At 46.2% G+C, this 22,748-nt stretch overlaps 1 protein-coding gene and 1 long non-coding RNA gene across 2 annotated transcripts; both read left to right on the top strand.

Moving 5' to 3' along the window:
- The first annotated feature begins 1,336 nt into the window (after positions 1-1,336).
- Positions 1,337-8,816, top strand: LOC125941682 (uncharacterized). Its single transcript, XR_007464546.1, has 3 exons — positions 1,337-1,420; positions 6,736-6,858; positions 8,693-8,816. It is a non-coding gene; the product is annotated as an uncharacterized LOC125941682 (long non-coding RNA).
- A 1,377-nt stretch (positions 8,817-10,193) lies between these two features.
- LOC125941681 (nose resistant to fluoxetine protein 6-like) lies at positions 10,194-20,821 on the top strand. The gene is made up of 3 exons (XM_049659454.1): positions 10,194-10,363; positions 16,838-16,980; positions 20,404-20,821. The coding sequence occupies exons 1-3, from the start codon at positions 10,237-10,239 to the stop codon at positions 20,563-20,565; spliced, it is 432 nt and encodes a 143-aa protein (XP_049515411.1). The 5' UTR covers positions 10,194-10,236; the 3' UTR covers positions 20,566-20,821.
- Positions 20,822-22,748: the final 1,927 nt, after the last annotated feature.

Raw genomic sequence — 22,748 nt, 5'->3', positions numbered from 1 at the left:
GCTGTTCTACTCGAAGAGGCGGACTTTACTTGCATAAAAAATGGAAATGCATAATCGACTAATTAACAAACATTTACTACTTAAGTTTTTACCCAATTACCTTATGGCCCATTTGCAATTTAAAAATTCTAGCCGTGGAGTTCACAACGCGGATCCACTTGGAACGAATTCTCAGGATGACACCAGTTTCGAGATATTAATTCCCGAACTTTGCGGAGAAATGCATTGGCGTTCCAGTTACTTTTGTGCTTCAATGCACAAAACGACGTTTTGTTAAGAAAGTAACTGGCACGCCAAGGCATTTCTCCGCAATGTTTCTCCGCATTTCTCCGAAACAAGCTGGAACATATTTGCGATGAGCGAATTTCTCCGGTGAGTGCAGTATAGAACACACGCCGTCAACCGTCTCACTTTTCTTGCTCTTTCTGAGTTTGATACGTCAGCGTTTACATGCACCGCGTTAGACAATTGCACCATCTCAACCTACACTCCCCTGGAGCTATAGTGCTTTTCGACTTCCTGGCGCACTACTGCCGTTTACATTGGATCCGCCACTAACGCACTCACCTAAACGTGACTAATGAAACCTTGGATAAAGACACCTGAGTGCAGGCGTTTGTCAATGTTCATTGACCAGAGCAGTGCACGCACAGAGCCTGAGCGTCATTGAAGTGCGGTGCCTGGTAAACAATACTGCAGCTTATCAGATCCTATATTGTCTGACACCTCAATTGCACGTTATGCAATGTTGCGCGCATAGTTTGGTGTCGTATGTGACCGTTGTGCTAAATCTTGTTCAAGCCATTTCGAACAGTGGGTCAACAAGGGGATCCGATTATGGATATCGGCGGGAGCAAAAGCAAACTATCGAATGAGTAACCAGTAATGGCACTTTACATATTCTCTTACAAAAAGGAATGTACGCCTTTTGATTATTCGCTATGCACATTACTACATAAATATATTAATCCAGTACCATTCGTTATAATAGGAGGGACAGTCAACACTACGTGACATGCATTAGGTATACTGTTCATTATTAGTTCCAGCGTACCTGCATTTTAATTGTGCTGTAAGTGACAATAATTTGACCCTCCAAAGCGAGCTGAAAACCACAAATAAAAATGAGAACATTGTTGTTACACATTCTGCTTTTTTATTCTGATTTCACCTTTCTCCGCAGCTTATCTTATGCCTAAAGTAAACCCCTTCTCGTGAAACCACAGAGGTGGCTCAGCCACTGTTACAGAATTATCATCTCGGTCATCTCATCCGGTTTAGTGATTAGATGCTATAGTTACCACTAATTACATCATTCTCTCATGTCTCAATTACAGGACGTGCTCGTCCACACGTGGTACTTGTCGGCAGATTTCCAACTCTTTCTGGTCGCTCTTCCGACCCTTCGGATATTGAGAGGGTAAGTACCGCAAAATGTTCGCTTACTGTCGTTCCGGCCACAGTTGGGTGACCCAGAGGATACAGGGCCTCCTGCCGAGTATGTGCGTATAAGTTTAAGACCACTGTGCGCCTTCACTGTAACGTATGCAGTGACCAAGCCCTCTGCCACAAATATTCTTTCTTGTATTTCCTCACGAACTAAAAAGTCATGCCCACCGCCGCAATATTACAGCAATTACCCACACCACAACACACCTTTCCAATGATTTGGCACATAGAGATTCGCTCTTACCACTGGTTACATTAAACATAAAGGACACCCGGGCATGCCGGAGCGACCCCTACGAAATATCTGCAACCTTCAGCAAGCAGTAACAAAGATAGCGTCTACTGTTCATCTGCGCCTCCTTCATTTCCTTCCAACTAGCCATGTCTTTTATTCGCGAGTACGTGAAGCAAGGCGGGCCGGCTATGCTGCAGCTATGATCCTTTGCCATTCCTCCGCAGTGTCTTTCCTCAGTGGGTAGCCATAAAAGAGGAATAATCCCCGCCATGAGCGCCAGCCTGATTTATTCAAGAATTTCACGAAGCAGACGCCGTGCCATGGACGCGCTGCGAAGCACACCATCCAGGATCCATGTATGCGAATTCCGAAACCAGAGAGCGGCCGCTGCGTAGATAGATCGCTTGTGAAGACCTGTTTTGATGTCGCCAGAAGAGGGGTGCAAGATGACGCTTTCGAGATCTTTGTTGTGTACCGTTCTGCACTTCTTCAAGATGGAACAGTCGTATTGTACGAATCCATCGTTTCCCAACTGCCAGCGAGGGGAAGAGGAGAATATCACACGTCCAGAAACTGCGGATGGACGTACGTATAAGGGCGACGATGGTTGCATGCCAGCGGCATGCTTGAAAAAGCCAGTTCACTACTTTTAGGGGCGAAGCACCTTAGGGCCGAGCCTTGTCCCCCCCCCCCCCCCCCCTTGTCTTCGTCGAGCGTAGCTCTGGTTTTCATGGAGTCCACTAGGGGCGCTGCGGTGCACAAGGGCGTTCGTTTCCGACGCGCGCTCTCTTTCTCTCTTCAGCCATGGATGATAACGGTCGTTTCTGATAACGGCGCGCCCGCCATGAATGAAAAGGCGCGAGTGGCGGCTCAACTGCAAGCGGAGTCGAGGGCTCGCAAAGCTGCTGCAGCACGGTGACGCCGGCATGTGGACCCGGAGCTGAGGTCTCGCAAAGCTGCAGCAGTATATCAACGCTGGCAAGCGGACCCGGAGCTGAAGGCTCGCGAAGCTCACGCTTGAACCGAGCATCGGCGCCACCAACCTCAGGTAGAGAACGCTTCCGGCGTTTTGCCGCCGCTTCCCACGCTCTCGCGACCTCTGGGTCCGCTTGCCGGCGTGGGGGTTACCTTAATGATCTCCCGGTGCTTCGCCCACTCATCATCATTCACTTCATCGATATGGGGTGTTTTTCTTTTTCCCAATCAGATCGTGAACTTTCTTGATTTTGTGCTTGTTTTCCTAAGAGCGAACCGCTTTAGCCAAATTGATGTGGAGCTAAGGCTCTTGATTGTTTTGCTTGACACCGTCGTCTACGTCGTTCTACTTATAAGAATACAATCATTTTTCCTTTCCCTCTGAAACACAAGCAGACATTATTGTCAATAGCTTCGCATGCCTTCGCACACGACTATTAGTGACGTTTAGCGGAACTAGCCGTGGTATGAGTATTTACCTCACTCCGCAATTAGTGCTCGTCGTGTAACATTCCGAACATGTTACAGGGAAATGAAACATCTATAATACGAATTGCTGAACGTGCAATTATAACATACTTCCTTAAAACGTTCCTCCGAATGTTTTCCGCGTTCTTGATAAAAAAAATCGTGGACAGCTTGCACTGGTGGTGCAAGGCTGGAGTAAACAGCGGAGCTGGTGATCGACCTAGCTTCTTCCAGGTTTTACTAGGATTGGCTAAGTTTTGCTAGGAAATGCTAAGTGCTGCTAGGCATGGTATTCCGAATCGGCTCGCCGCACACGCGCAGATTCTCGCTTGGCCGCGCGAAGTGCTTCAAAATGAGGGGCTCTTCTTCGGCTGTCCGGATCTTTGGTCGTCCCATGTCAAGGCTACATGTACTCGCCACGGAGTCAACGAGAGTTCTGTCGCCATCGCGGCGGCTCCGAGCTTTATCTCCCCGTTGACGTCACGGCCAAGCTGCGCCTCCACATTTGCCGGGGCGTGGCTGGTCGAAACCTGTCGAGCCGCCGCCACAGGCGCCTGCTGCAGTCACGGACACCGCGCGCGTTCGGCGCGAACGCGGGAAAACGGGTAAACGCGGACGGCGTCGGCAGCAGCTCTGTCGTTGCCTCGTTGGTGCTGCTACAATTTCTTTCTCTCTCTCTCGCTCTCATTTTCTCTTGCTCTCTTCCGAGCATAGCGCGCGCCGCGCGCATGCTCTCCTTCCCTCTCCTTAACGTCCCATGTCAAGGCAAGAAGTTCACGGCACGGAGAGAAGGCGAAGCACACGCCGCTCCGCAAGGTGGTTGATAGGCAACCCAGGGGACTCATCACTCAGCGAGGTTTTTTTCCGACGCGTTGCGGACTTACGGCCGGCTTTAACAGCTCCGCTGTTAAATAAATGCTCGCTCTCCCGTAGTCGAGAGTAGATGTAAGCATGAAATCATCATCAGCCTACTTTTATGTTCACTGCAGGATGAAGGCCTCTCCCTGCGATCTACAATTACCTCTGTCTTGCAATAGTTTATTCCGATTTCCACCTGCCAATTTCCTAATTTCATCACCCCACCTAGTTGTCTGCCGTCCTCGACTGCACTTCCTTTCTCCTGGCACTCTAATGGTCCACCAAACTCCAATGGTCCACCGATTATCCACCTTATGCACTACATGGCCTGCCCAGCTCATTTTCTCTCTCTAATATCAATTAGAATATCGGCGATCTCCGTTTGCTCTCTGATCCTCACCAACATAAAATAGTTCCCGCCAAAGAAGATTAGTTGGAGATTACACTACCCACAATCTTAAAATGGGTATAGTGCATGTTCGTAAGGGCACACCTCACCACAGCACACCACACAACCAACCGCGGCGCGCCGGATAATGCCGGTCTGGTCGTGAAGCGTGGCGCCATCTCTCGAAGGAGGCGGAGCAAAACCCCTGCCGCAGAACTTGGAGACCGTTGCCGTTAAAAACAGCACAGGCAACACTGTCTCTGCGCCAAAAGATGACAATCAAGTGTATGGTGCCCTTTATCTGCCTTATGAATATTGATATTTGAAATGAGAAATTAGACTTCAGCGTGCCAGAAGTTACGGCTTGAGTGACATTGAAAAGAAACATTAAGAAGAACTAGGGAAGCAATATTTTTTGTAACTTGTTTGGGCAGTAACTAGCGTATGTAATGCGGTCGTGTACCAGGGGGCCAGAGACCGCATATTCACAACTTTTGACTGATTGCCCGGATGATCTGGGTTTGTTCTCGCAACGATGCCCGGACGTTCTGGTTTCAGTGCTCCGATAACGGCTCTGTCTTTTGGCTCAAGGTCACTTAAAGATCGCCGACAACGGGAGCTAAAAACATTTCATGCTTAAAATTGTCGCAAACCTCGCCGACTGCATGCTTCGTGCAGACGACTGCCAACGCAAAGTGGCATTCTAAAGACGGCACGGATGGAGTTCGCTATACGCAGGTGGCTCGTTTGAGCTGTCCTAGTGATTCCCTTGTTGGTTCTGGTATAGAACAGGAAACCGCTGAAGTGATTTCGTTCAAAATGGATACGTATATTCGGTGTTTTAGATAGAACGAGATGTGTTCATTAGAGCAAAGATGGGACATGAAGCAAGGCACCTGGGCAGTGGTACACAATTTGACCCAGCAACATATTTATGCTGCCCTGAAGAGTGTAAAACAAGACGGATGCCATGTTAACATGGCACAGCTCTGCCTTTTCCACTATCGAGTACGTCATTTGCATCGACTTCTTTTTCAACGTCCATCCACATTTAATACCGGTGCAGCTCAGGTCAGGTAGCTAGGCAAGCCCGTTGCTAAGGAAACGCATGTGAACTTCAGTGATGGAACATCTAAGAAAAACCAATACTTTAAACGCGCACTGAACACCATTTCCGGGATACTATTTCCTAGAGTTACTGTATAGGCTCCCTAAAGGTAGCCTATGCAGTAACTTTATTCTTTTCTAACTGGTATTATCAATTAGATTATAGCTTATATCTAAGCATCACCAACGTGAAATCTCATATAGAAAGTTCATGCCTTACACAAAATGTAAGACAACCATAAATCAGCGCGTATAAATAATCACTACGCGCTCGCCGCCTCTGACGCGAAGAATCACCGGCAACGCGAAGAGGCACAGCTCTCGATAAAAAGTGTCCGCGTAGTAGCAGTCAACCGTTCGGAATTTTCGCTAGCTCATGCATACGTCTGCACTTCGTAACAAAACATTGATATCAATCGTCTACAAGCACTCGCTTTCGCCGAATTGCGAGCGTGGAAGGCAGTACTCTTTGATATTTCACTTGGCTGCCTGTGCCACGGAAAATGGCAAGTTAAGGTATTTCTTGCCTCTAGCAGTGCGTCAGCGTACCAGCGACGTGCTTGCGCATGAGTAAGCCTTTCCTTCGTTTATGCATACGCCAAAGTATTTATATTGCTTGACTATGGGTATAACTTGGTGTTGAATTGACACCACGTAATTGCTCGTTTCTTCATTAAAGATCAAAATTCCCGATTTCTCTGTGCTAAACTTAAGGCCTAGATTGGTCGCTGCGTTACCGCACATATCCTCAAGTGTCTGTAAATCTCTTGCATGGTCCACCAGCAGCACTGTGTCACCCGCGTACATCAGTCCGGTGACTATTTGCTGCACCATTTGTCCATTACACATCTATGATACATCAAGCCCTAAGTCATTGTTTTCCAATCGAACGGTGCGTTCTCAGATTTTTGTGCAAGAAATTGTTAATATTTCAGCCACAATATTTGTTTACTATTGTTGCCACTGCTATAACTTATGCTAAAAATAATGTTAGACTAATTAATCAAGTACTTTTCCCAAAAAGTACTTCAGAATCCTGGCTAGAAGTCACTTTTTGACGATGTTCATACCAAAATTAAGCATTAAGGCCTTCCACATAAATATACGTGAAATAGCTCATTGTATACGCACCAACCTTTCATCTTGTAATCTAGAAATTTTATTTCGAATAAATTTTTTAAGGCGAAACGTCTGGGCACGTTTCGCCGTTAAGTGACCCGATTGTATAAACGCGCGGTGCTTCCGTCTGTTTCAGTCGCAAGATGGCGCTCGTGGCAGCGTTCTCTGTGCTTTCGGTGCTTGGCTGTGCCATCGGAACATGGGTCGTGGCGCGCAATCATCTGCTGCCTTTTATGATCTTTCCCGGCCCTGACGTCCCGTAAGTACATTATGTCACCACTCAACAATCTGCCTGTCTGTCCGTCGTTCCATCTGTATGAGAGTCTGTACCGCTGTCAGCAGCAGTAACGAACACCACGCCGATTTCGTCCTCAATTTTATAGCAAAGCTATAAAATTTTATGGCTACCCCGGCAAATTTTCTTCGTCCGTGCCTGTACACCATCACGTAGACAAAGAAAACTTCTCGTCTCCAGAGCTAGTGTAATGCTAAGTTTCCGCGTAAGAGAAATATGTTTTCTTTTATGTCAAATTACGATCCGATGCTATCAGGTCTACAGAAATTGAATTAGTTCAGTAACGCACTTGCGCCAGGCGGAGGGTCTACTAGGATGAGGATGCATGCTGCACTCCGCCGCACCTGCGTGCGCGCGTGACGAACGTGTGGCCGCGATGTATCTGTCCTTGATGAGTCGGCACTCTGTCGGTCACATCGGTCGCGCAGAGTAGTGCTGCGACCGTAATCGACATCAGGGCCACACTTAAAAATTACAGTGACGTTCACTTCGTGAACGCGGGTTACGCGCAAGCGTATGGACGCCGCAGCATCAAAGTATACCAACGGAAAGAGCGCGAACGAGGTCGTGGACGCTACATTGATTCTCTACAGTGTGACGCCTTGTGGCGGTGACGCTTGTGTAACGTCGCCAACAGCTTCGCTGTAGCTCCACTTTCGCCGAGTGGAATGGAGAAGGAAATTTTTTGTATCAGCTGGCAAAGATGCTGTCATTCTTTCTACTTGAGGGTTTCTTCAGGTGTATACTACTGCGACTTCAAGAACAATAAACGGCAAATGTTCTATCTGATGATGTTTTACCGTGTTCTGTTCTGGTAATGCTGGGTTTCCGAGCGAGCGTTATGTCTGTCTGTCTGTCTGTCTGTCTGTCTGTCTGTCTGTCTGTCTGTCTGTCTGTCTGTCTGTCTGTCTGTATGTATGTATGTATGTATGTATGTATGTATGTATGTATGTATGTATGTATGTATGTATGTATGTATGTATGTATGTATGTATGTATGTATGTATGTATGTAGGTATGTATGCATGCATGCATGTATGTATGTAGGTATCTATGTATGCGTATGTATATCGATGGATGTATGCACACCCATAACCAGTTATACAAACCACATGATCAGCGAGAAACCGGAATTTATTTGTTATTCGAATCCAGTAAATGATATTGGCAAAGGGACTGGAAAGTTCGCGATGCCAAATTCACACTGAAGCCTCGAATTTCAAGTGACATTTACAGGCGGAGAAGAAAATTGGCTTGATCGCGGAATGCTTGGTCGGTGCACTTTTGCTCAGGAAAGCACGTACGAATGTATGCAAGGTTGTATGTATGTACGTATGCCCTGGTAGTATGTACCATCACCATAAATTGAAGCGTGAACTGTATATATTCAATGAGAACGTCATTTAAGAGTAATTACATGAAAGTGCGGCAGGATGAATTCTGCAGCCGGTTTTTAAGCATGGAGAAGTCTAAAACTCACGTTTTCTAGTTTGAATTAAACATTGTTAGAAATGCAACTGAACATGAAAGCAAATAAATGCATTGAAATGATCTTGAACTAATTAAAGTTTGAATTTACGGCTATAGTATACGTATGTAATGCAATCAAGCCATTCCTATGTGAAGTTATTTAAGTACGCGCTTGCGCGATCTACTCAAGGTAACTTCAGTACTACAGAAGTTTCAGATGTTCATGAGTTCGTAGTTCATGAGAGAAATAAGGTAAGTCTGGCGACTTCAAGGCATAAGTATGCTTCATTAGCTGACGAGTATTTGTGTTCTTTTTTATTTCTTACAGTTTGCTGACGAGAACACAGAGCGAATACTACATTCGGCCGTACTATCACGCAGTCTGCTATTTTAGCGGCTGCATGACGTTTCTCTTGATGGAAGACTTTAGGAAGAGAAATATCACTAAGGTAATGAAGAAATTTATAATTACCTTGGAAGTTATGAATGCTCAAATCAATGGCTTAAATGCAATGTGTGTCTGAAAGCAAGGCGTATATTTGTTTGATCAAAAACTTTCGCTGTGCACTGTGTTGTTATAGACGGCAGTTTGTTTCTTTCTGGAAAGCGATCGAGTTGCCGTAACCAAAGGATTTAATAGATTAGACGATCAAATGCGCGAAGTCAACGGGGCCCATGACTTCGTAACTGAAAAATGGTAGATGATTAAATAATATGCAAGGAGGGATGCACTTTCATTGCGTTTTTATCGTAAACTACAGCACGACCAGTGCATGCATAAAACTGCTTGCGTAATTCATTTCATTGGCGAGTATTTCACAGCTCCAGACGGAGTATCACTTAATCAAAAGCCACAAATAAGACATGTAATGAAAGGAGTGTCGCAAGGTATTCCTGTTAATATTGCACAGTTACGTAAGCAGTCAGCATCACATGAAGTCGCAGTTTCGGCCAAAAAGCGCAGCAACAGAAGTGAGCGAATTGACCGTCGTGCGGGCCCTCACTTCAACGCTAGCTAAGCGGAGAGATCACAGCGCAGACGAAAGCATCAGCAGTCGGCGCACTTTGTCCCCATCTCAGATCGCTGTCAAGATAGAGCGCGCGGCGCGGCCACGCCCGGCGCTTTATAAGCAGCCGCCGCAGGAGTACAACGCCCCGACACTCTTCCCATGGTGGTTTGCACGAGACGGGAGACGGCGCGCTTCCTCCCAGCTTTTCTCCCTCGCACGCGCGAGATTGAGCCACCATCGTCGGCATACCTTCATAAGCTTTCACTCGCACATACAGCATATCGCGTGCGGCGACGATGTTATCACCCTTGGACTTTATACGGAACATCACGGCAACGGCGCCGGCCGAAACGCGCCTGGAGTGTCCATATAATTGCTATCGCAATAAAATTGAATTTCCTTCATGCCAAAGCCGAGTGCTCAAACCATTCGGAAGGGTGTTTTTGCCGGTGCCAAGCACAAGGGTGACACAATGGTGGCCAAATTATTTGACAGTATGAAGGAGGGGATACTTGTTTATATACATGGTAGTCTCAACTGGCATATTGCAGGCATTGTGTACTAAAAGACGCCGTAGACCTGTAGTACAACTTCCAGTAATAATTGGTGGTGATAATGATGAGAATTGACGATGATGACGACGACTACGATGCTGGTAGTGGGGGGGAGAGGGTGAAATTCAACAGATGTTCAACAATCCACTATTAATTTCTGCGTGACATGTGAAGCTTCATCTGGTGTCTCAGATGCGCCTCTAAATTGTCCATTTTGCTTAATCCAAACTTACCTCGCCTGTAGACTATGCAGCTGGCTGGGCTGGTGCGTGTCCGTGAGCTGCGGATTGACTTCACTCTTCGTCAAGATGGCCTGGTACAGGAGCCCGAATCCTACGTCTGAGGCTGTCACGCTCCTCTTGGCGTTCTTCGACCGCATTCTCTGGTCCGTATTCATTGTATGGATCACACTAGCGTGTGCTTCAGGTCGAGGCGGTGAGATTTTCAACGTTCTTTCCTATGTTGTTTTCTGCGCACTCCATATAGCGCTCCCTATTAATCGAGTGATATTAACGAGTCTAAACTCGATTGAAGCACTAAACAGAGAGTGGGGAATAAGAGTTTGGTGGGTTTGCAAGAGTACACGCTGTGAATCTTGCGTGCATCTAAAACCACAACTGTAAATAATTTGCGAGGGAGGGAGAAGTAATTTATTTTGCAGCACAAGGGCAGGCAGTAGATTATGACAATAATTTTATGACCGACTTCCATACTCTCTAGAATGAGAAAATGGGGATGATAAAAGGGATTAGTGATGATGACTAATGAGGGTAATGAAACTACCCGATTCGAGATAGGCTACTCTAATTCTCTCTTGCGATTGGACTGTTTCTTTTGATTTACAAATCATAGTCCGAAATCATATTAAAAGCGCGGAACGCACCTGTGTAATTCTGCGTCAACAGTTAAAAATTGGAAAGCGATGAAATGTGAGGAAGTCGGTGAAACTTGCTATGTGAACATTCTCCTTGGAGGTAAAGAATCCGTGACGCAAAGGCGCCCTTAGGAAACAGTTATTTCCTTCATTAGAGCTCGAGTTTCGACACATTCACCGAGGAACGTAGATATTTTTATGGGTTTATGTGTGTAGAGAGTTATGCATTTCTACCAGGCTGGCAGTTCATACACAGATATTCAGCAACGTCATGTCTCATTATTCTGTTTATTGGTAGCTTTTACCCTTTCCCTCAGCGCGAAGCAGGCTCTAGCTTGCTGGTACAGATTTTCTGTGCTTGCCACACTGCTTTTGTTGAAATTGATTTTTTGCTAATGACGTAAGGTTTATTGCTGTTTTGTACTGGCTTATTAGGCCACCGCCTAAAAGCCTTTTGTTTGTCACATGTGCCTTCGAGATGCTTGACGATGCTTAAGTTGCACTTGTGTTTGCACTGATTCGTCTAATCATGGTCGGAGTCTCTTTCGCGTCACAAGTGTAGCTATTCACACACACACACACACACACACACACACACATATATATATATATATATATATATATATATATGTATATGTATGTGTGTGTGTGAACGAGAAGAAAGGGAACCAAGGGGCCCGATTTTTATTCATCACATTATTAGAATCCAACAAACACAGACACCAATGACAACATATAGGGGAAATTGCTTGTACTTACTAACTGAAATAATTAAATATTATATAATGAAAATGATAATGGATGAAAAAATAACTTGCCGCACGAGGTGTACGACCCCACGTCTTTGCATTACGCATGCAATGTTCTTACCAATTGAGCTACGGCGGCGCCGTTTTCCCATCCACTTTCCGGGGTATTTATGTTTTACAACTAGAACTAACCCTGGAAGTGTTAGCCAGCGCCACCACTCACAAACCTTGGCGGCGGATGTGGAACATCCTTTCTGCCGCAGGCGTCACGAGTACGTGATCTTTTTGGGTGAAGGCAACTGGTCAATAAACCCGCGCATGCTACCTGAAGGCATCAATGTTGCCGGTTTTGAGACGCACGTTATGTAATGAGCGAGAAGAATGGGAACCGAGGGGCCCGATTTTTATTAATCATAATCTAAAATCCAACAAACATAGACATCATTTCTATTAATTTACGATTTATTTCATTCATTTAGTAAGTACGAGTAATTCGCCCTATGTTGTCATTGTTGTATACGTTTGTTGGATTCTTAGAATATTACATATTTATGTATATACTTATGTATATGCAGGGTGTCCCAGCTATCACGCAGCACGATTTAAAAAAAGAGGAACGGCGCTACGCGAAGCAAACCTAGTGCGCATGATTTCCAGTAAAGTGGAGTAGCCGCCAGTAATTGTTTCGTTACTGAGATTTAATTAGTTAATTGTAATTAATTACCTAACTCGGGAAGTAATGTCCTAATTATCAAAGTGTCATGGGGAAAATTGTAGAGCAGCATGAAAAACTCCCGATACAGCTATCTGTTGCTCAATACGTGCTATATAAAAGTGTTTTTCGAGCGTGAAAGGAGCCCGCGAATACACGCAAAGTGCCTCGAGCGGCCAATCGCGCGGAAATTTTGCGTGTATTCGCGGGCTTCTTTCACGCTCGGAAAAACACTTTTATGTAGCACGTATTGCGCAACAGATAGCTGTATCGGGAGTTTTTCATGTTGCTCTTCAATTTTGTCATTGACTCTTTGATTCGAGTTTGATAATTAATTACACATAACTAATGAAATCTCAGTAACGAAAAAATTACTGGCGACTACTCCACTTTACTGGAAACAATGCGCACTACGTTTGCTTCGCGTAGCGCCGTTCCTCTTTTTTAAATCGTGCTGCGTGATAGCTGGGACACCCTGCATATATGCTACAATTCAGTGTTGCTGTTTTACTATTGCATATATACTTCAGTCTGTGTGTGTGTATGCGTGTGTGCGCAGACAGCATCAAAGAGTAAGCCACAAACTATGTAAGCACAGGCATGCAAATTTATTTTACAGTGCCGCTTTGGCATGCAAATACCATATAAGGTGTAGAGACTTAACACTGCATATACTATAAAGCAAAATAGCAAACACACCCGTGCAAACGGGTAGCATAAAAATACGCTTGCAATAAACGGAGTACTGATATGGGCTTACAAAGTCTAAGGAATAAACAATAACAAGAATATTAAGAACAGTTCAGAAAGCAAAATTTTTACTGTCCCGTAGAAACGGTATGATTCCTTATTTAGGCGGAGTAATAGAGAGCGGTAAGTTAGAGGATTAAGGATTTTTCAGTTAGATAACGGCGTTCCGCATTTATTTGTGGACTCTATTAAACTAAAAGTATCTAGAGTTATATCTCCTTCTATAGATGAGAAAAAGCACGCATTTTGGCAGGACTATGCACAAGAAAGAACTGAGCTTCCTATCTGAAGTCCTTTCAGTTGCAGTTAAATGCGAGGAGCTTTTAGTTTTTTTCGGTTGACGCCGCTCCGTGCTAACTACGGCGATATTTCATGCACCTAGTAATAAGCAAGACGGAGATCTGGGTGTCCTGTGAAGCGACTACGATGCATAGCAATTGTGTTTTACCAACGAAGCTGTTTAAGGCAGCCGTAATTTGTGGTGCGTAGAGAGGACATTTACCAAGAAGAAAAAAATTTCTTGCCGAGGCGGGATTCGAACTCGCGTACCGCCGTTCCCAAAGGGAGCGTCGTAACCACTAGGCTACAGATACTTTTTTTTTCTTATCAGCTAGGCGTACAGATCCTTTTATTTTTCTTTATTGTACAATTAGCTATAGAGCCTCGCTTGCAGGACGTGCATTTATGCGAACCAGATGATTGCTGCTGCTGCTGCTGCTGCTGCTGCTGCTGCTGCTGCTGCTGCTGCTGCTGCTGCTGCTGCTGCTGCTGCTGCTGCTGCTGCTGCTGCTGCTGATGATGATGATGATGATGATGATGATGATGATGATGATGATGATGATGATGATGATGATGATGGTGCCTCATTACTTGGCACAACCCACTCAGGGGGATAGGCCACGAACCGGGTGGTATTATGATAGAAATTTAAAATAAATTAATTTATAGATACATAAGTATAAAAATAAAAATAAATGACATATTGAAAGTGAGAATTAAAGCAATAATAAAAGAATTAAGTACTCTATACAAACTTAGTCAGCCTTGCCTGAATAGGAATGGTAATATGAATTTAATAATAAATTAAATACAATGATTGCGTTTCAGCGTCATCGTGTTCGTCCACAGCTGGCGCGTTCGTACGCTCGTGCTCTGCGAGGTGGAAAGGTTTTGCGTGCTATGAGAGCGAGAGAGAGGCGCATTGACGCAGGGGGTCTCCTGGAACGCGGTGTCGGTGTTGCAAGCTCCGCTATGCAATGCTACAGTGGCTAGAATAGGGAAGTGTGACGAAGACCCCGCCGCTCGCGTGAGCGTTTGAGATGCAGCCGCAAGGCGGCGCTCACGCTTGCATTCACGTCGCCCAACCAGGCCCGACGATTGACTAGCCGGATAAGCGCCCCGATTCGCGATGCGAATTTCCTTTCTTTACTTCGAATGGTACATCTTGCTCAGCCGCTCGTGTTCGCGAAGATCGCAGCAGCATAATAGCAACATATGCGCCCTATATATTCGCGTATAACACGTTTTTTGCTCGCGAGATCTTGGCCGTCTTGGCATGTTTACCTCGGAGGCCGCGCAGACGCGCCTCGAGTTTTGCTTCACTGCGGTCTTATTTTACGCGCAAATTACTGTTTATAAACGCACGCTTGAACGAAAACAACTGTAATTGCTTGCAAATATCAATTTAGACCCCGAGTTGTTCGTTAAAGAAAGATACAATTGGATTTCACTTAATATATGTAACTACCCTTAATTGGAATGCATTGATGATTATGTTACATAGAAAGTTGTCTTGACTCCCTCAATATTTTCACGTTTGCACGATTTCTTGGAAACTGGGATGTTATAAGCAAAATATGGTGCAATTATTGATAATTTTTATCAATCATCTGTGTTGCCGTGTACTGTAAAGTGTCGCTTCAATAAATGTTACGAGGAAACATAATTAGTTTCGAGCTCGTCGCTCATAACAACCTTTTAATTTCAATGCGTTTCGAACAAACAGAACTCCATATACTTGACAAGAATAAAAAAAAACAGGTTCGGTTAAAGGAACATAAATAAACAGAACACATTTGACGAAAACACCGACAAAGCCTGAGGGTGGATTTAAAATAACGATGAGAACATTAGAATTATTGTTTTCTACTTGCCCAGTTTCCATGGGGATAACACAGGAACAAAAATTAAGCTAGTTATGAGGTTTTACGTGCCAAAACTACGATCTGATTATGAGGCACGCCGTAGTGGGGGACTCCGGAAATTTGGACCACCTGGGGTACTTTAACGTGCACCTAAGCCTGTGTCGTCCCCATCGAAATGCGGCCGCCGTGGCCGGGATTCGATCCCGCTAACAGGGAGAAAAATTAAGTGCTCAAGTTAATAGGTTATCGCCTCTTACATTGCAAAGCAGCAGCATGGGGAATCAACAACACAGACAAAATTACTGCAGCCCTCATGTAATGGTAATGCGCATGAAGCAAAGGTAGAAATACCGGTTTCGACGCAGCGCATACACAAATAAGAACCAATAATTAACAACTGTGCACAACCGAGAGAAAACATGAGTGAAGAACCAAGAATAAAATAATTTAAGCAACATTCTCGTAAAGCAAGGAAAGCATACACACTAAGTCGATTAACACACTTAAAACTACTATAGCCACTGTACTTAATATTTAACATGATGGGGTGTAACTGAACCCAATGCACATTCACTTTCATGGTTCTCGTGATCGTCCTGCGAAGTTTCAAGTGCTTTTTTTTTCTCTCTCTCTCTCTCTTGTGGATGCTCGCTCTTCGTTTTGCACGATTTCTAACCATGTAGTCATGCAGCCAAGCACGAAACAGTGACTTTGACGGCGGCTCATCCCTGAGCACTTGTCAGCACCGCACGAAACATCACTTCGCACAAGAATTTCCAACAAAAAGCGAGAGAAAGTCGCATATCGGGCGCTCAGCTCGACGTGATGATGATGATGATGATTTATTGGCATCCCCTTTGAAACGGGGCGGCGACAAATAGTCACCTAGCCTGCTTGATTTAATCAGGTATACTATCCATGTTCTTTATCTTGCATTTTTGTATACCTATCATTATTTTTCTTTTTCAAAAATTTACCTTGTACCGCTGCCTATGATTTTAAGAGATCAGGTCGCATCCATCTTTTCCCTACTTTTTTTCCACCAGTACTCTAATCGTCTCTTGCTGATCTCTACGGCTGATCTGTTTATGTTCCTTCCACTTTAAACCCAAGCGCTTCTGGGAGTTGCACGTTACCTACGGTTCTCGCTGGGTGGATCCCGTCGCATTCCATTAGGATGTGCTGAGTGGTCTCTGGATCTTTACTGCAGCATACACATGTCTCATCTAATTCCGAATATTTGTTCCGATATGTTTTCGTCCTTAGGCAACCGGCTCGAGCCTCAAATAGCAAGGCACTGTATAACGAGTGCGAGCGCCCCCCGGCGGATGCATCACAAGGCAGCGACGGCGGTTGCCATAGGAGCCGCCGGGCGGTAATCATACTTCCCCTATTCTAGCCAATGTAGCAATGCGCAGTGAGTGCCGCAAGTCCGAGACGCGCGAAAAGAAATTTCATCATCATGAGTAATAAGCTGAAAAGTTCGCGCGCACTTCCGGAAAATGCTGGGCTACGATCACCCAGCTTCGCTATTTCAAGCGTTGCGCGGCCGAGTGCAAGGTTTTTTTCAATGCTGGGATAATAGCCAGTTGTTAATATGATTCGGTAGGTTTCTTCGTGTCCTCTTTGTGGGGGTGCCAGTTTTCAACGTGACAGTGTTCGTATCACTTCTCTGTGCAGGATTCATTGGCAGGTTCCTGTCCTGGAACGCCTTCGTGCCATTGAGCAAGCTTTCGTTCAACGTCTACCTGATCCACTTGCCGTTCATTCACCTCATGATGCACGCGTCCAGGGAAAGAGTGCTGTGGTCCCACTTCAACTTGGTGCGAATATCGCCGATTGAAATTCAATTGCACATTTATTTAAGCGCGTGCCAGTCATGTCACTCTGTATTGTACGATTTTACGGCTTACGTTGCAATTATTTAGTGAAACAGGAGCTAGAGACTGACACTTCGATTCCAACATGTCATGCACCCGTTTGAAAAGGTCGAGCTGAACTGAGTTTCTAGCGAGGAACTAGCGCGAGAAAGGCCAAAATCTAGTTAACCTAATTTTCACATTTTTCGAGTTCAAACGAAGTTGACAACGGACACCAAGGCCTGCCCGCTGCAATACGTACATGATCGATAAACGCACTTTTCATTGCGCAATGGGCGTCCTTAGTTTATTATTAGCAGACTACTTTACATTCTATGAGGCCAAGGTTATGCTCATGAACCTTTAATTGTGGGTGACCCATTCAGGAGCAAGAGCTTATGCAAAGCCTTATTTTAGGGCCCCTCTCTATGTTTGGACAGCCAATAAAATTCACAAATCATCATGTTTGGACATATTTAACAGACCAGCGCAGCGTATACATCGCCCACTGGCGATCATATCGACAAAGTATGACAGCGCTGGCACTCGCGAAAACAGTTATAATCTGAATAAAAACGCCGCACACCCTCCCTTTCCTAGAAGCAGCGCCCCAGCCAGAGAGTCACGCAAATGCGCACAAAATCGCCTTCGTAAAATCGGAGTGATAGAATGTCATTGAATGCGCCGCAAAGCAAGAAAGGGAGAAAAAAAAAGTCGCAACTTCGCCCCGAAGGCCAAGCATCGATGCAAATAAAAAAATTATCAGACGACCATACGAAGTCAGGATGGTAGTTTTATCGGCCGTATAAGGGCCTAAACAATCGCTTACTAATTTAACAAGCATGGTGTCACGCGCGTACAAACAAACGTGAACGCATCTCACTCGATGAGCGCTGACACTCGCTGTCAAAAGGCTTCAGCGAGGAAGGGCGGCATGCAGCAGCAAGGGAATTGATCTTCGCACTTCCTCTCGCTTAAACGCGAACTAAGCGGCAAGAGCAAAGCGCACACGAAGCTATCAGCCCTCAGTGACCCTAGACTATGTACTCATCGCAGATCGCTTACAAGATAGGGCCCGCGTGGCCACGTGGATGACTCTGACCTCATCGCACACTGCTTTCAAGATAGGCCCCACGCGCGGATGTGCTCAGCCGCGCCACACGCTGCCGTCGCCGGAGTTGAACGCCCCCTCCGCGCGCCGGGAAGCGTGCGAGATCAAGCCACCATCGTCTTCTCATCCTAGCACGCTTTCACTCGCACCTGCAGGATACGGCGCGCGGTCGCGGTGTTATCGTACTTAGACTTCATGCCGATCTAAAAACCAAACATACCCCCCAAAATTGGCAGATTCCTTCATATTTGAAGGAGACTGAAAAAATTTCATCTCCCCTTACAATGCTGTCAGGTGGAGAGCGTCACTGCTAACGGAGACAATCTCTCTCATTTCCTCGAGTAGCGTCCGCTAACGCTGTCGGTCTCTTGTCGCCGGCGTCATATTCCGGGTCATGTCATCAAACCTTGTCGTTTTCACGGGTCAACTGCCGTCGATACGAAATATATGGGCACTCCAGGCTCATTTACGCCGTCGGTGTCGGTGTGATGTCCCGCATAACGTCCAAGTGCGATAACGTTGTAGCCACGCGCCGTGTGCTGTGTGTGCGAGTGGAAGGGTGCGAGAGTGAGCCGAGTAATATGTATCGGTTTCGCACGCGCAAGGACGGAAGGCAGGGAGGAAGCACGCCGTCTTCCATCGCGCGCAAGGCACCGAGCTCGAGGGATGTGGACCCTTCTAGCCCTTCAGCAGCTGTGTATGGCGCGGCTGAGCGCGACCGCTGCGGGCCCTATCCTGAAAGCAATCTGCGATGGCGGACAGTCTACAAGAGCGATCCACATACGTCGCGACGCTTCGGGCGAAAAGCGGTTCAGAACGAATTGTCACCGACATCAGCAAGGGGGGTTATGGGAGCTATTTTACTTGATCATTATCAATAAATACCTTTTTTCAGCGCGCACCATGAGAGCGCCCATCGATAGCGGCGGGCGTTGACGCCGCTATCACTTGCAATGCAATGCAGCTCTTGGAGCGCGTGGAAAGGCGTGCTCGTAAAGTTCACATGTTACAATACACCCCCCTCACATGTTGTGTGTTGTTTAGCATGTCGACGTTTGTCTGAATTAGGTAACGCAGGTAGTTTTATTGTTTTCTAACCTGTGCAGTCAAAAGCTGTGAGTTGCGACCGTCAGATACTTGTTTACTTTAGTTGTTTTCGTGCTACAGCGCTGGCCGACGGGCTTGGCGTCCGACGAAAGGACGAGCATGCAGTCTACGTAATCTACGCCGAAAGCTTTCGTCGGCCTCCAAAGAAAGTATGTTCTGTGCAGCGATGCGATTTCGACACCCGTACGGCTGACCTTTTCCTGCATCGCTTTCCGCGCTGAAAGCTCGGAACGCCCATCAAGTCGAATGGCGGGGCATTTTAATATACAGCTCTATGGCAGGCCTCCGAAAACAAATTTCGCGCCTATGAGAACAAAATGACCTCACTTCTGTTTTTAGCGGATATGACGTCAAAATTTCTTTCTTCCGCCGGAAGTGTTCCCTCATCACACAGATGGCGCCCCATGAACCACCGATAAGCCGCCATGTTTTAAACGTATGGGCTTTTATGGAAGCTTCGCTACCAGGTGTATAGACTAGACCTTGGAGTCTAGGTGTGCCAAGGACTGGTAGCTTCGTGGGCGTTGTGTTCTCGCCGCTTTCTTCGCATGTCAGGTTCACCGCTAATAAAAGACGAAGACAGAGAAGCAAAAACACGAAACGATGACATGGGCGGTCAACGTGACATGTAGTAAACACCTACTAGGTCAAAAGCATATTCTTCTGAAGCTTAGTTTGCGTTGAAGCGAGAGGTAGCACGAAGGTCAGTTCGCTCCCTGCTGCCGCCGCACTTCCTCAAGCCAGCGTTATGACAGTGTCCGCGGTCATCGATTGAGATGTGTTCATGTTTGCCTGTGCGTGCATGACACCATGCTTGTTAATTTAGTTAGTGATTGTTTACAAGTTTATAAGGCCGATAAAATTACTATCCCTTCATTGTATGGCTGTCCACTAATTTGCTATCGCAATCGATGCTTCATCTTTCGGGCGGAACTGCGACTTTTTTTATACTCTCCATACTTCTAAGTGGAAAGAGAGGCATTTGAATTGAACCATGTTCAGACTAAGCCACATTTTATTAACTGTCGTACTCCATTAAGTGCGACCACTGATTAACAGAGAAGGAATATCGTAATATTCGCAATCAAGATGCGAAACGAGCTCGCATATGCACGTTAACGCATCGTGTTTCATTTGTGCGCGAACCCATTTATTTCATTTCTTTCCAGGTGACTCTGTGGTTTGCTGTGCTAGTTTGGAGCTTCCTCTTGTCTTACCTGGTGTTCCTCGCTTGCGAAGCGCCAACAACAAAGCTGAATAGCCTAGTCTTCAGCAGAATCATCGGAAGAAGAGATGCTCGAAAGCAGAAGCAGCCGGATCAGTCTGCCTGAAGCATCGTCAGTCAGCGATGAAAACGGAAAGCGGTGTTTCGAGCCGAAACTGGACAGTGCCACCATGTAGAAACAATGAGAGGAATGCCCATCCAATATCGAATGCTGTGCAGGAACTTCGCTTGGGCTGTGGTTGGGTGGGGAACGTGAAACTGTCGGAAGAACTTTAAAGAAAAGTTTAGTATATAAAATATCTTGGTACACCTAGCGTCTCCAGTGGTCCACGAAGCTCCTTGTTTAAGCATCTTATTTTTTGTGTGTGTGTGTGTTTGCCACTCCCCCCCCCCCCTTCCCCCAAATGCACATGTCTTCAGTAAAACGTAGCTATGCCTAACGGACGCAAAAGAAGCTACAGATGCGAAATACTTTGTTGTTCGTGTGCGTATTTCTACCGGCAATTACGCCTTACAGCCAGACCAACAACGAGTCAGAAACAAGTTATTGTGATGTGTATTCTGTCTGCGTTAAACTTGGCACAGCAAGGCATAGTCTGCCAGCGCTTTCACTTGTCCGTGTCTTCTTTTGGTCGGAGACACCTCGTGGTTAATAGGCCTCATCGCGCACAAGTAAACGCGGCATAAATACGCACCGCTGTGCACCGAAATCCTGCACCCCCCCCTTCCCCGCACCCCCAAGAGCTGCAATTCGCTTACAGCATTCGCATACGCGCATGCCCAGCTCGAGTTTATCTGCAACATGAGCCAATGCGAGTGCATTTAAGGCTACTAAGTAGGCATAGCAATCATCCACTGACAAATGTCACAAGTATACGGCCTGACGCCACCTACTCAGAAGCCGTATTGTCATAACGGGATCTACTGCCGTCGGACTTTGCACCGCATGGCATACCGGAAGCTCCACTCTGGACGATGGCAAAGCTGACGGTGAAAACCTCAATCTCCGGAATAACGAAAAAGTCGAAAATGGCGCTTGTGGGTCTCAAACATTTCGCGTTATCCTACATTGTTTACAAGTACAGATATACCGAACATGTTTTTGCAGATGGCTCTGTTACACAGACCTCTGCCACGGCAGCTTACACGGTACCTGCAATGGTGATTACGCAGCGGTTCAAGATAGGACACAAAACATCGTCTACAGCAGCTGAGTTGACCGGCATTCGAGAAGCAGTCCGCGGCATACTGCAACACAACCTCGCTAACTGGACAGTGTTCTGCGACTCAAAACCGGTGCTGCAAATCATAAGCAATTATATGAATCCCAGAAGTGCATATATTCCTCTAATCTATGACATCATGGCTCTGCTTACTGCTCGAGGCGTTTCTATCCGGACATACCATTGCGCTGCAGTGGATTCCCAGCCACTGTGGAATAGCCGGAAATGAGCAGGTTGACGCGGAAGCAAAAATTGCGCACACTGACGGGAAGTATAAAACATTCCTTTTGCCGTTATGACATCAACGCCTTGCTACACAACTCCATCAAAACGTCTATGGAGCGACAATGGGAGAACCCCGAACATCGGCAAGAGCGCCTCTATAGACTTGACGCCGGTTTGCGATTCCGACTTCCACTTCGGATGCGGAGAGGCCAGGAAACACTAATCCATCGATTACGGCTTGGTGTGGCATACACTCGCAAATACCTTCACAAGATTGGACGTGGACGGGACCCTGATTGTAGCGTCTGTCACACTCCCGAGACAATAGACCACATACTCTGCGTGTGCCCTCAATATGCGGCCGAGCGAAGGACACTAAAGCGTAGTGTTGACTGTTTGGACTCCCGCCCCTTTTCGGAAGCAAAGGTTTTAGGCGCGTGGAGAAGAGTTGATCATGCCCAGCGCACCATAACATAACTTTTTAACTTTATGTGTGAGACGGGCTTAGACGCTCGTCTCTAGGACCTGTGCAGTGTGCAGTGTGCGAAATTTGTTTGTGCGATGACGTTTTGTGTGGACAACACACACATACTACTGCGTGTAGTGTGCGAAAAGTGCACAACCGCGTATTGGACAACGTGTGTAAATAGCAGCTCATTGTCCGATATCATAATCACCTGCCACCTACATCTCCCTGTACTTCCCACTTCCCCTTACCCCAGTGAGGAGTAGCAGGCTAGAGACACGCTCTCCAGGCCGACCTCTCCTCCCTTCTCTTCATTAAAATTCTACTCTTTCTCTCTCTCTCTCTAAAACATTCTACACCGCAATGTAATAATGT

The sequence above is a fragment of the Dermacentor silvarum genome, unplaced genomic scaffold (assembly GCF_013339745.2).
Source record: "Dermacentor silvarum isolate Dsil-2018 unplaced genomic scaffold, BIME_Dsil_1.4 Seq1018, whole genome shotgun sequence".
In the NCBI taxonomy this organism is placed as follows: domain Eukaryota; kingdom Metazoa; phylum Arthropoda; class Arachnida; order Ixodida; family Ixodidae; genus Dermacentor; species Dermacentor silvarum.
Note: the sequence above shows the minus strand (reverse complement) of the source record. Positions and strands in the feature narration are given on the sequence as shown.